The sequence below is a fragment of the Eublepharis macularius genome, chromosome 18 (genome assembly GCF_028583425.1).
Source record: "Eublepharis macularius isolate TG4126 chromosome 18, MPM_Emac_v1.0, whole genome shotgun sequence".
NCBI classification, from domain to species: Eukaryota; Metazoa; Chordata; class Lepidosauria; order Squamata; family Eublepharidae; genus Eublepharis; species Eublepharis macularius.
Window position 1 is genome coordinate 15,536,865 of NC_072807.1, and position 12,827 is coordinate 15,549,691.

Genomic DNA, 12,827 nt, shown 5'->3' on the forward strand with positions numbered 1-12,827 from the left:
TGTTTCCTGTCCCTTCAACCGGAAGTGGACGGTTTTTTCTCACGGAAGTTGGTGGCCGCGTCGGAAGCGGTTCCTAGTGTGTCTGGTATGTAAGGAGCGGGCTGGGAAGCTGATTTTAATTTATAGTTTATGGGATGCGTTTATGTGGGAAGCTGTGCAGGACTCCTCCGTCTGCTGCATGTATGGGCCGGCCTTTTTTCTAGTGGAAACTTGCCCTGAGGTGGAAGTTGGGGTGGAGGAGATGGAGCTCGTGTTGTTTAGTGGTCAGTGTGTGAAGATGATGACGCTAGACCCGGTTACAGGTTCTTCCCACTCGGCTGTGAACTTCACTGGGGGATCCTGGGCTAGACAATTCCTTTCAGTCTAGCTTACTTCAAAAGGTTGTGAGGATAAAATGGAGGGTGGCAGAGGTCTGAGTGCTGTCCTGAACGTGCTGCTTAGAAGAAAATACATAAATGGGTGGAAAAGAGCAAGAGTCCAGTAGCATCTACAAGACTAACAAAATTTGTGGTATAGTATGAGTTTTCCTGAGAGTTAGCTCACTTCTTCAGATACAAACTCTTTGTTTTAACGTGGTTCAAGGTATTTGAAGAAGTGCTCATATTCTACCACAAATTTTGTTAAGTCTTATAGGTGCTACTGGACTCTTGGTATCTGAAGAAGTGTGCTGTGACTCACAAAAGCTCCTACCCTACCTCAAGTTATGTTAGTCTTAATAGGTGCTACTGGACTCTTGCTCTTTTCTACAGTCACATACTAGCAGTATCTGAAGAAGTGTGCTGTGACTCACAAAAGCTCCTACCCTACCACAAATTTTGTTAGTCTTAGAGGTGCTACTGGACTCTTGCTCTTTTCTACTGCTACAGACAGACTAACATGGCTACACATCTTTAAATAAATGGGTGTGATGGCTTTTCTGGGGGAGGGGGAAAGGAAAGGGGGAGGAGGAAATGTTGTCCTGTTTGAGTCATTTATTTATTTAATTTATAATTTCAGTGTATAGATTGCCCTACTCCTGACTACACACGGCTCAGGCTGGTGAGCAGCATAATGATATAAACATTAATGGGCTTTAAACAATTTAAATGATCCCTAGTTAAGACATTCTCAGAATAGTGATAGTACTTCAAATTCCAAAAGTTATCACTGTCCCACAATGAACAAAAGGCAAACAAGGCAAGGAGTACCTATTCAAAAGACTGCAAGTCTTTGATACTGGAGACGGAAAGATTGTAGTTTGTGCTGTACTGTTGTTAGTCAAGACCTGAGAACTTTCATTAATCATTGGTCGTTCATGTGAATTAGTAAACAACAAACGAATTGGTTTGGTCTGTTCTTGGCACCTGTCTGGGTTTGCAAAATTGAAAATGCCACCTTTGAATTCAGTCCTGAATTGGGGGATGAAAGAGGCACACAGAATTTCCACAAACTATTTTGGAAGTTGTCTGTGCCTGGATGATCACAGTCTTCCCTTGTATTCCAGCCCTCCTTGTTAAATCGCTTTAAAATAACCATACCATGTTCTTTTCCAGGACAAACCAGCTTTTGGTGGGGAAATAATGGATCCAATAGAGGGCAATTTGTTTGACATTCCCGATTATGAACACATCCAGGATGAGGTGTTTCAACCTCTACCTCCCCCAGCCTCCCCAGGGGGAGATGATGAAGAAGGTACCTTTGTCAGTTGTTCCTAATACTAACCTTGTAGTAAGGTTAGACTGCATGTTGCACACACTGTTGAAACTATAAGCAAAGCTACCTTCAACAATGATGGTGGTTTCAAGGTCCTGTTTCATAAGATCCTTTGTGTTCCATAAAGTAACTCAGTTTTAATGTAACAGGTTGCAAAGGTCTAAATTTCAGACTAACAGTGTATCTGTCTGTTTTATTTATCAACATAGCAGTATTTATTACTGTGAAAGATTCATTCTGTGTTGGTGTTATTGCCATTTCCAGTTCAATTTTGTTTATTTTCCAGAGCCAGAGGACAACAAATTGCCTCCAAACAAGGATTCCACTGTGACTACCAGGAAAGGTGTTAAAAGGCCAGTTCCTAAACTAGATGCTCAAAGGTACTTGGTTTCTATGTTTCTAATTCTATTTGTGTGCTTACACACACACACTTGTTTAGGTACAATAGCAGAAGGCATCCATTTCCTGTTTCTAAGTGATGCTAGCGTCCTCAGACTAAATCTTTGAGATGCAGCCAGATGGGGATGTTGGACCTGAGCGTTTTTTCCCCTTCAGTATGGCGTTATCCTAAGGTTATAAGAAATATCCCAGGATGGAGCAATGGTTGGTTGGTGATCTTTGTGGATTAAGCAGTGGGTCTTGTGCCTTGGTGCTGTGTCTGCCTCGTGGTGAGCGGGTAGGACAAGGTAGACCATAGCAGAATACTTTATTTAGTTATTTAGAAAAATGTTTGTGCTACATCTCCAGGGGACATAGGATAGCTTAGCTTACAAACAAAACCCTCTTTTAGAGCCTATTCTTGGTCAGGATTGACTTTGTACCATTGCACCCTTAACAGTATTGAAAGCTTTTTGTTGGTGTGAATCTGGCAACCCAGTCTATAAATTCTTTGTTTTAACGTGGTTCAAGGACACCCTTGCTTTGATCGTCTCAGTAAGCACTTGATTCACACAGATTTCATGCTGGAATTCCCTAGTAGCCCATTCAGGTTGCCTTCACCAGAACTGATACACTTTTCAAAACCGGAGGTGGAGCGTCCTGTCCCAAAACATCCTAGGGGGCTTCTTCTAACCCAGAAGAGATGGCAGAGGACTCCCCACCCCCGAGACAGTTGTCCTTTCTTCCTCCTCTTCAATTTCTTAGTTCTCAGATGGTTCAGGTAGAGTGTTTGTAACACACTTCACCATTCTCATTTGAGGAGTCCCAGCAACTTCTCTGGGCTTCTTGCTCCTCAGAATAGGACATTCAGCTTTCACATGGTCCAATCCCTTGAAGTGGAAGCAGAGACCAGATTTGGGTGCCATTTTAAGTTTTGGAGTAATTCAAATGTATCCTCTCCCCCAGTATTGTAGCTTGATCCAAAGTACCGGGGCGGGGCGGGGGGGCTTGTTCTTTCATTGAGGAGGAAAGATCCTGCAAGAGTTTGTAGAATTGTTTGGGCAAAATTAACTCTTTCGGCTCTGAAAAAGTACGTACATTTTGCCTAGAAAGCCCGTGGTCAAAGTTTTGAACAAGGTGAGTCTCTCCAGATATGTGCTCTTATCCATGAAGCAATTTTTTTTCTGTAGTGCTCAGCAAACAGTCCAAATCTCTCTCTCTAGCCATGTATTTGTAGTAATTATTTGCATCTCCAGGGGTCAGGAAGCTGTACAGATAGGCTAACTCACTGGAAATCTGCATTCTTATTATGCTCACACAGAATTTTCTGGGTATCTGATCTTTGCCAATTCAAATAGTGAAAAGAACCCCATGACTTCTTGATTTTTATCTCGGGAAGAATTCATGATTAACTGCCCAGGAGACATAAATAGGGTGTACTTTCCAGCCTGGTCGATAGTCCTCTCTAGTTCTCCGTGTTGAGGTTGAGGCAAACTTCCATCTGAGGCAAAGGCGCTCTTCCAGCAGGGCATCTAGAGTGTTTAGGGGAAGTTGGAGATGACTTTCAGCAGGCTTTCCAAAACTCACAGGACAGATGGCTTTACCACAGCAAAGTGGCGATGTCTCTCTGCCCGTTTCTCCTCGAAAAGATGTGCCAGCTACCTTGACAGCTGCTTCATCTATCTGTTTTTCCAAGTCCTGAATTTCAAGGCAAACTCTGGACTGAGCTCTCACATCTTCATAGTGCAATAAATCATAATCCCAGTACTCGACTTTACTAACATCCTCCCAAACATTTCATCACAACCTTAGTCTTTACAAGGGACTTGCAGATCCTCTGGAATCTCCTAGAGGACTGCTAGGGATTCCCTGACCCCAGTATAAAAAATTCTAGTCTATAAAGTTGGATAGCGTCTTTTACTCCTTTAGAATAATCAAAATCTGAGGCTGTATTAAGACAGAGAAATAGACTGTACCTCTTGGACATGTTGGGTTTCAGGCAAATAATTGGAGACACTTTTAATATTCACAGGTTAATTTCAGAGCGAGGTCTTCCAGCTCTGCGGAATATGTTTGATAATGTGAAATTCAAAGGTAAAGGGTATGAGGTAAGCTATGTTTAGAAATTCTTTTGATGTGTGCAGCTGTTGTGTGCATCTTATATATTCTTGGGTCTAAACAATGTTGGGGCTGGATCATTCCGATTTGAAGTTCTTTGACAATGAAGAAAAATATTGGAAGCCCTGATAACAGTCGTTTTTTGTGTGTGGCTTACAACTCTTCTGATGCTAGTGGCACATAATTGACTGCACATATTAATTTGGTGTTTTAACTTAAGCAGCAGTATAAAGAAAGCCGAGGCAAGGAAAAGGGTTTGTTTCAGTATTGAAGAAATTATTATATACATTCACTCTAATTGATCCATTTTTATTTTAACATCATGGGTTGGGGGAAGTAATCATGCTGCCAGACATATAGCATACAACTCAGAGGTATCTCTAATTTGACTTTTTAAAAAGCAAAAACAGGAAGTACACCATCACTGGAAAGGTAAAACTCAAGGGGCAATATGTTTTAAAGAAGAATGATAAGTACACACTTTTTGCTTCAGTGAGGATTTGACAGACAACATTATAAAATTTTTTTAAAGTATGTAGAATTTGAGGGGGGATGTGCATCTTCAGAGATGTGACAGGGACTTGGCAATCCCATTCCACACAGCGCCTCAAACTGTATTAGACATGCTAAATGTGGGGAAATTGCATTTTTTTTCAGCAACAAAATAGTTTGAGATGGCAGTATTGCCCTGTAATAAATGTGCCAGTTGAGCACCTGGGTTCTATTTAACAACTGTGCATTTATGGCCTGCACAGGGTCTAAAGTGGTATGTTAAACTGCTGCTTGGTCTTGCAATGTTTTTGCTCACTGCAAATATCTTTGTGAAAGTGTTTTCAGTCTGTAATATTTTTTTTAGTTTGGCTATCCTCTTGCAGCTCAGAAGTGGAATCCTGAACTATTAAACACTTAAGGCTAGCTAAATAGCCAAAGCCTTTCTGTGAGTATGCCTGATGTCTTGCTGAACAGATAGTTTTAACAATACCTTGTTCTTATGTTCAGGCAGCAGACCTTAAGACACTTATAAGGCACATGGAGCACTGGGCTCACAGACTGTTCCCTAAACTTCAGTTTGAAGATTTTGTTGACAGAGTAGAATGTTTGGGAAATAAAAAAGAAGTTCAGGTGAGTGTTATCTTTGTTTTGAGAAAATGCAGTGCATAAATGAAAGCCCAAATATAACTGGGAGAAGAACCTGACCTGCAATAAACCACACATTTTCTCATTTCTAGACATGCTTAAAGCGAATTAGACTTGACCTGCCCATTTTGCATGAAGACTACACAACAAATGAAGGCATGTATTCTTTTCTGCAGTTTGTTCAGAGAATTAGCTGTTGCAAATGTTAGCATTGCATCCTTTCCTCTTGCTAATACTTGATGAGTCAGACACTGTTGTGAAATAATGGCTACATTCATGATTTGCAGAGGTGGCCTGGCTGCCCTCTTGCCTAATATACATTTTTTGCCTCACTAGAATCCCGCCAGGCAAGATTTCTTAACAGCCAAGGGTCAGCTGACTTGTGTTAGCACTTGTGAATATCCACTATTATTCTAGATCATTAGTGCCTTACTGGATCAGAGGAAGGTTTACCTAATGCAACATTCTTTGCAGTAATACCAGAAATCAGCAGGTACTAGAGGGGCCATCAGAAATTGGCCCGTGGACCTGTTTACCTTTTGTTCCCCCAGTATATTGCAATTAGTACTTTTTTTTTTTTAAGCAAACATCATTCAGTTCTACACACTTGTTGGGGACCCATCTCTAATCAAAGTACTGAATTCTACTTTGTCCTTGAGCTACAAATAAGTTTATGGAGAATGCATCTTGTATCCTAGAGACAAAACTCCCCGAATTATTAGATGAACTTCTCTGATTATTTGTTCATAATAAACCTGGGAAGTACAGCAGTTGCTTCAGAAATGATGAAATTTGCGACTCCTTTCTCTGAATAAAAAGACCTCTTAGCCATCAGACTCCCTTGCTGACTCCCATAAAGTATGTAGTTAGATTGTGGGTAGACTGTGGAATAGATCATTCTGTTTCAGTCATGTTGACTCCACACCCTGAAAAACATTTCAAAAATGTGAAGCTTTTATCTGTGAGAAAGTGATTATTTTGCATTTCTTTCTGCCCCTTCTCCAATGAAAATGTTAGAACTACTAGATTAATGTGGCTACAACGAATATAGGTTGCATTTGTTAGCAGTACAATGCATCCCTGCACAGCCACATACATTAACAAGATGGTTCCTGCCGACAGCATCTGTCTAGTTATCAGATTTTCTGTGCGATGGTTCCATACATTAGTAGCGAATTACACAATGGTTCAAGATGATGAAAAGATTAATTCAGTTTTGAAACTGGGAGACATATACTCATCTTAATTTTACTTCAAATTGCTTCTTAATTTGTGAGTCTAGTAACTATATATACACTTCTGTGTGCTTTTTTGTGGAGTTATATTTCCACCTGTATTTTACTATACACTAAATTAGTGACTATTGGCTTTGCTAGTTCTAGCAAGGAAGTGAGACCCAGAGGGTGGTATGCCTTGAGGTATGCAGATAGTCACTGTTGCCCAGCTGAGGAGTACATTTTGACTCAAAAGTTTCAGTAAAAAATTTATGCATTCTATGCAGGTGATGATGGTGGAAGCAATGGACTTAATACAGCTACTGAAGAACTAGATATTTTTTCTGAGAACCAAAATGCAAAAGAAGAAATCGTTTCATCTCAAAGTGCCACTCTAACAGTGGAGCAACAGCAGAGAATTGAAAGAAACAAAAAAATAGCTCTTGAAAGAAGACAAGCGAAACTGCAGCTTGACAGTCAGTCACAAGAAAATGGTAAGTTCTAAAGTTTGAATGGAGACTTACCTATGGCAATATTCTGGTATACTCAAGTTTTAAAATAATACTGGATCCTCCACTGCCCTGTTATTTTGCTGGCTTGTGGCAAATCCCTTGCTCTAGGTACATTGCAGATACTTGCACTGGAATAAAAGGATGTATTTGCTCTACAGTAAAAGGCCTAGGATTGAGCTGCTTCTGATTCCATTGGGGAGAAAGTTTTCCGTCCAGGGCTGAGTAAGACCAACTGCTCAGCCCCACCCTTCTCTGAGACAACATAAGGACTCGTTCTTCGGAACAAGAGTGAAACCTTGTATGACATTTTTATTGATGAGTTGCATATTGTCATGCCCATTGGTTGAGATTTATTGTGAGCTGCCTTGGGTGCTGGGGGAGAAATTTAACGAGAAAGATGGTATGCTTGCATTTTAAAGTAAATTAAAAAGATTAGGCTGCTTGCCTAATTTCTAGTTGTGTTGCTGTTTGGCTCCTGCAGAAGTCTTCGTTGGTGTCTCTGCTTGTGGGTGAAATATGTTCAGGAAGTGGGGACCATTCAGGCCTAAATCTGTATTCCTAACATTGACTTAAGCTAGATGGGACAGCATCAGTTCCATCTGTCTAGATGTGGGTTCCAATTCTGTATAAAAGGTTTGATTTAAAATGGCAAAACACATGTGCAGGTGACAGCTTCTGTTTTCTTTCTTATGTTCCCAGAAGCTTTTTGCCCAGCAGAGGTATCGTTCGTTATTGGGGGGTTTCTGAGGAGAAAAGTTGCAGGATACTACCAAAAATGTTTGCTTGCTTGTAACAAAGGGCCATCTGCTCTTCTTCCCAAAGATGCAGCCTCTGAACACCAAAGGATGTGTCCTTTTTAGTGCAAGACAACTTAGAAATAAGGTTGAAGACCAGAATTTTTGTAACTGACAGCTATTGACTTATAAGTGGGAACAGTGTTTTATTAAGCTAGTGGTACTTTGTGGTTCACAGAGAGTCTCATTCACTGTTGCCGTTGCATATACTTCCATTCCTGGCACAAGGCCTCCACTTCATAACTCATAGCTTAACAGTTGCTCCAACAGCTGTTTTAAGATGGGAATCAGCTACAAAAGACAAACCTTACTGGGCAAGGGTCTTGCTCACTTTCTTGAAATATGGGGCAGGTGCCATATTGGAGAATGGTACAGAAAAGACCTACAGGTGACTCCAAAGCCACTGACTATCACTGTATTAAGCAGGTATCTGAAATCTGCTCAAAGCTCTCTTCATTCTTGTAAACCAGAGTGGTTATAAACACACACCTGTCCACCCGCCCCCCCCCCCCTTGCAGCAGAGTCATTAAACCCTTTCTAGAGAGGAGAGGAATAAAAATGTTCATTCCGTAGATCTGTAGAACTCCTCTAATGCTAAACAAATTAGGAATTATAATTCATTAAGAAATTGAAATGGATACTAAACTAGCATAATTATGCCTTGGAAGATTGTGGTAGACTTTAACCAAAACATGCTGTTTCTCAGCTCCAGTATCTGTTTTTATTTTTCCTACTTAATGTCTGCCCAACTGGTAGTATTGCCTTAGTGAAAATTGTTTGCCTTCCATAGGCTTTAAGGAGTAAATTGCTTTGCTCATTCTTTTCCTAGCATTAAAGTTATTGAATGGCCTGGAAAATAGGAGCCTAAGCAGTTAAGTGATTGAGAAAGGGAATTAATGCAACAATATATTCACTATGCAAAGCTCCTATTTAATGTTTAATGAGGAGCCACCCTGTAGTATCTGATGAAGTGGGCTCTAGTTCACAAAAGGTTATGCTACAATAAAATCTTAAATCTTTAAAGTTGTTACTAGACTTATTATCGCACAATCCATTTTTTTGTTTCTAACAGAGCTACCTGTGACCCAACCAAATGAAGAGTCTAATGACATTCCGGCTCAGGAACGGGAGGACATGACTGTAGAAGCAGAAAACTTACCTTTTCAAGCTACTGAGAATGAGATGCAATGTGGACATGAAGATGATGATAAATGAACTTTTACCGTTTAGGATTAAGGGACCTAAAGACCTCTCTCACACTGAAGGGGTGGTAGCAGTGTCCTCCATTGCTTGCTGCTGAAGGTTTGGGTTTTTTTCATGGAGTTCTTACTGAATCAACTTTGGAGGCTCATGCTGAGCCATTTTACTAGCTCTTCATACATGAGAAAGGAGATCCTGAAGTTTTTACAGTTTTACTGCCATAATTTGAAGCCGAAAATAAAAGCCCTAATTTCTCTAAGCTAGAAATCAACATGGACACTCAGATGTTGACCACTACCTTTGAAGAACAGAACCTGTACATTTCTGATGTTGATGTTTTTTAAAAAAAAAAAAAACTTTGCACCATCCATATTTTATACTACCGATTAAAATAACCATTGGAAATTAGAAACGTAACCTTCTGGAAGGAAATTCAACCATTATGCAATGTTTATATATGCTAGTCAGGGGGAAATGTGTGTGTGTGGTGGGGGGGGGGGGTTAACAGTACAGACAAGGTACCTTGCAGAAGGGGCTACCAGTCAGAGGTAAAAGCAGCAAGGCTTGATCTGCTCTGAAATGGAGGTACAGAGAGGTGCTGTTCTTCCTCAGTACCTCTTGGAATACTGACAGTTGCTTGGCATATTACCTACATTCTCCATTCCTGAGCTTTTAACTCCTGCTGTACCACAACAAATTCTGGTGTCCATCTCTCACAAAGAAATATGTCCTGGAACTCCTATGGGGTGTTTTATGATAGTTTCACAAATAAAACTTGAGTTGACCAAAATAATAAATCTTTCCCTCTTTCACCCATACAGTCTGAATTCAGATTCTGAAAAAAGGTCAAAGGTCTCTGTATCCTTTCATTTTAAAGTGATTCCTCAAGTAGTTTAGACAGGTCTTTTGTATATTTTTTGCAGTCTATTTATAATGCCTCCAAACAATTTGTCTAGGAAATGGAAAGCAATTTGAATACTACATGTTGGATATAAAGTAAGCTGATATAATTCGTATTTAAGTTCAGTAAAACAGACACAGATACAGTCTGGTGTGGAGAAAATTTTTAAGAATGACTTAAGCCAACAGAATGACCACCATCAATGGCTGAAACAGTTCCCTGAGTTACTTTAAGATATTTACAATTCTTGTAGTCAATTTCCAGAATACAGTTACAATTAACTGTTTAAAAAGAATCTTAAAACCATGTCCCTATCAGTAGATAAAATGAGTAATTGTGGCCCCCGTTAAGCAGAGTCTACTAAAATGTTTTAAAGAAAGTCCACATACACACAGTCTGTAAACCAAAAAGCCAACTGGAGAGTCCTACAAAACAGCTGTGGACTGAGATTTATGCTCCACTATCTGCAGATACATCCAATAAAGCCAAATCTTTTATTTCCTCCAGTAAATGGTACAGGCTCACACCCTTTGTTTGGCGATACGGTTCATATTCTTCCTCCAATGTGTTTGCTTTGGCCTTGTCTTGCGCAAGCTGAGCTTCTTCGGCAGTCTTTGTTACTTCCTTTACCAAATCCATTTTAGAGATGGGATGACTCTGTGCTGGTTCCTGTTCTGATGTCCTGTGAGGCTTGCAACTTGTTATTTGAAGCCGGATGGTGGCAGCGTGACACCGAGAATTCTGTACAGATACCTGAACCTGTTTGGGGGGAGGAGAGAGAACAAGAGAAAAAGGTGTTTTCAGTTTTGCCTTTTTTAATACTGATAACATTTCAGACAAATCTGCAACTTACTGTCACGTGGTCAAAGAGTTTCAGGGTAACAGACTCTCCAGTTGTGGGAATGGAGATAATCCTGTCAGGAAAACGCTGGAGACAGCCTGGTTTCCAACTGCAGCTCTTGTCACTTTGGCAACAGATAACCAAACCTTCTTTATTTTTCAGATAGGCAGCTCCTTTAATTCCATACCTGTCACAAAAAGATATTAAATGAAACCTTGCTACTGTTCGTTATACCTCACAGGGCAGGGGGGTTGGTGCCTCTGGTACAATTCATTAATAAACTATAAAAATACAAAGAAACTCTTCCTTTTCTTGGAAGCTATTAGTTTTTTTGCAATGAAAGGCTAGGCATCCTCTTCTAAAGAAGAATGTATCCACAGGCTAAAAACCAGCTCAAGAATTGAAGTAAATGTCTTTTACAGCTTCTAAAGAAAATAAATTCAGATATTCCAGTACTGTTCTTTAATCCTGGGCAAGAGTTAGTCCAGAAACATGTGATTTGCTATACTTCCCGCAAACACCAACTGAATTACCTGGGCACAAAGACGAGCACCCCGTTTGTCCGTATTGAATAGATAATCCCATCAGCAGTGCAGTGTTCGTCTTTTTCAGGGTCCTTGTCTTTGAAGTACATACACTGGAAAAGCTCTGTTGACTGTTTCTGGGCATGCTGGGCAGCCTATACAAAGCCATTTAGAACACACAGTTGGATTTAGAATCTTAGAATGAAACTCAGGAGCACAATCTCATACTTGGAAAATGATTAAGAACACTTTCATTTTTTAGAATTCTAAATATTACTGAAAGTAATGCAACTGTGGATTGAAGTTCCAGCTCCAGAAGCCACATGCAACAAGCTCTGATCTTTCATTAAGAACAAAGGAGCCCACTTGGAAAATCTCTCCATTCCCTGTTTAGTATAGAAACATGGGGAAAGTTGTCTCAATATAGCGGTTTGCCTTTGTTTTCCAGGCAAATTATCAAGAAATCCTCAAGGGGCTTCCTGGGGACGGGGAACCCAATGAAGACATTCTCTTAAGATACTCATAATCTCATAGCCATGTGCGTCCACTGTCCACTTTACCCTGTTTCTGTTGTTGATGTGATTACACAGCTCTTCAAGTTCTTTGTTGCCAAATAAGTTCTTGGTGATTGTCTTGCCATCTTTGGAAGTGGCTGCCAACAGCAGTCTGTGGACTATGATATCAGCGTATCTTCGAATGGGTGAAGTGAAGTGGGTATATTTATCCAGAGCGAGACCTGAGGTGGAAACAGAACAGCTGTGCCAAAACAGGAACTAAGTTTTTTTTTAAAAAAACTGCACACTTAAGGAGTACCAATTTAAAGATGGATGGCAAATAACTGCAAGTACCATAGTGACTGAACTCTTCTTGAGGATGAGATCCAGTTGAGAAGTACAGGGCGTTGGACATTGCTTGGGTGGCCATAGAGCGCAGCAGCTTGTTCACAAGAGGATCAGCGTCAACAGCTTTGTCCAGGGAGTCTGCCAATGCCTTGTTAGATCTACCAAAAATGGAATTTGATTGATTACTCTAGAAAACATTCCACTAGGCTGTGCTTCTCACCAGTACGTAAGTTTCTCACAACTCCCTTTCTGATGCAATCCCAACAACCTCTTAAAAACTGTGGCTCTGGGACTTCTTATGCACCTTCAAATAATCCTACAAGATACGCCATTAAAGACCCAGGTTACCACTAGTCCTCAGATCCCCAGGGAAGCATCCTACAGCAACCTCTAGAGGTGGAGGCCCTTGCTCCAGAGGACTCCAGCTGCTTTCTGAATTATGATGAAGATAATTCAACAAACTTGATAACCTCTAGCAAGCTTGCTTGAGAGAAGAAAATGGTGTTTTTCCCTCCAGGCCAAAGAATTTTTGTGACTGTCAAAAGCAGCCTGAAAATACTACAGAGAGAAAATGTGTGCTTATCCTTTTTACAAACAATATTTCTTATATGAATACCCTGCTCTTGTAGAAGGTTTCCAAAGGGCATTATACACATTCCTGATCCGGTCAGCAC

General features: G+C 40.4%; 2 protein-coding genes and 1 non-coding gene across 5 annotated transcripts in view; 2 read left to right on the plus strand and 1 right to left on the minus strand.

Moving 5' to 3' along the window:
- On the plus strand, positions 1 to 10,703 carry TIPIN (TIMELESS interacting protein). 3 transcript variants are annotated; one of them, XM_055002730.1, is made up of 10 exons: positions 1 to 85; positions 1,533 to 1,671; positions 1,979 to 2,072; positions 4,103 to 4,178; positions 5,188 to 5,310; positions 5,418 to 5,481; positions 6,827 to 7,033; positions 8,918 to 9,147; positions 9,867 to 9,903; positions 10,591 to 10,703. In XM_055002730.1, the coding sequence occupies exons 2-8, from the start codon at positions 1,560 to 1,562 to the stop codon at positions 9,058 to 9,060; spliced, it is 819 nt and encodes a 272-aa protein (XP_054858705.1). In that variant the 5' UTR covers positions 1 to 85; positions 1,533 to 1,559; the 3' UTR covers positions 9,061 to 9,147; positions 9,867 to 9,903; positions 10,591 to 10,703. The 3 variants fall into 3 exon arrangements, with proteins under 3 accessions (XP_054858705.1, XP_054858704.1, XP_054858706.1); XM_055002729.1 differs by having other exon boundaries at positions 8,918 to 9,903; XM_055002731.1 differs by lacking the exons at positions 9,867 to 9,903; positions 10,591 to 10,703 and adding an exon at positions 7,229 to 7,933 and having other exon boundaries at positions 8,918 to 8,989.
- On the plus strand, positions 6,358 to 6,492 carry LOC129345877 (small Cajal body-specific RNA 14). The gene has a single exon (XR_008598638.1). It is a non-coding gene; the product is annotated as a small Cajal body-specific RNA 14 (non-coding RNA).
- Positions 9,911 to 12,827, minus strand: part of DIS3L (DIS3 like exosome 3'-5' exoribonuclease) — a 24,060-nt gene continuing 21,143 nt past the window's right edge. The window contains exons 13-17 of the mRNA XM_055002728.1: positions 12,160 to 12,311; positions 11,872 to 12,047; positions 11,321 to 11,466; positions 10,800 to 10,974; positions 9,911 to 10,705 (exon numbers count right to left, since the gene is read on the minus strand). Of these exons, the coding sequence (XP_054858703.1) occupies positions 10,397 to 10,705; positions 10,800 to 10,974; positions 11,321 to 11,466; positions 11,872 to 12,047; positions 12,160 to 12,311 (958 nt within the window). The 3' untranslated portion in view covers positions 9,911 to 10,396. The remainder of the gene's footprint in view (positions 10,706 to 10,799; positions 10,975 to 11,320; positions 11,467 to 11,871; positions 12,048 to 12,159; positions 12,312 to 12,827) is intronic.

Bases quoted from the DNA above. Each gene is read 5' to 3' on its own strand.
- TIPIN (XM_055002729.1), top strand. From the start codon at position 1,560: ATGGATCCAATAGAGGGCAATTTGTTTGACATTCCCGATTATGAACAC. The intron at 2,073-4,102 runs GTACTTGGTTTC...TAATATTCACAG, and splicing joins CCTAAACTAGATGCTCAAAG to GTTAATTTCAGAGCGAGGTC. The intron at 5,311-5,417 runs GTGAGTGTTATC...TCTCATTTCTAG, and splicing joins GAAATAAAAAAGAAGTTCAG to ACATGCTTAAAGCGAATTAG.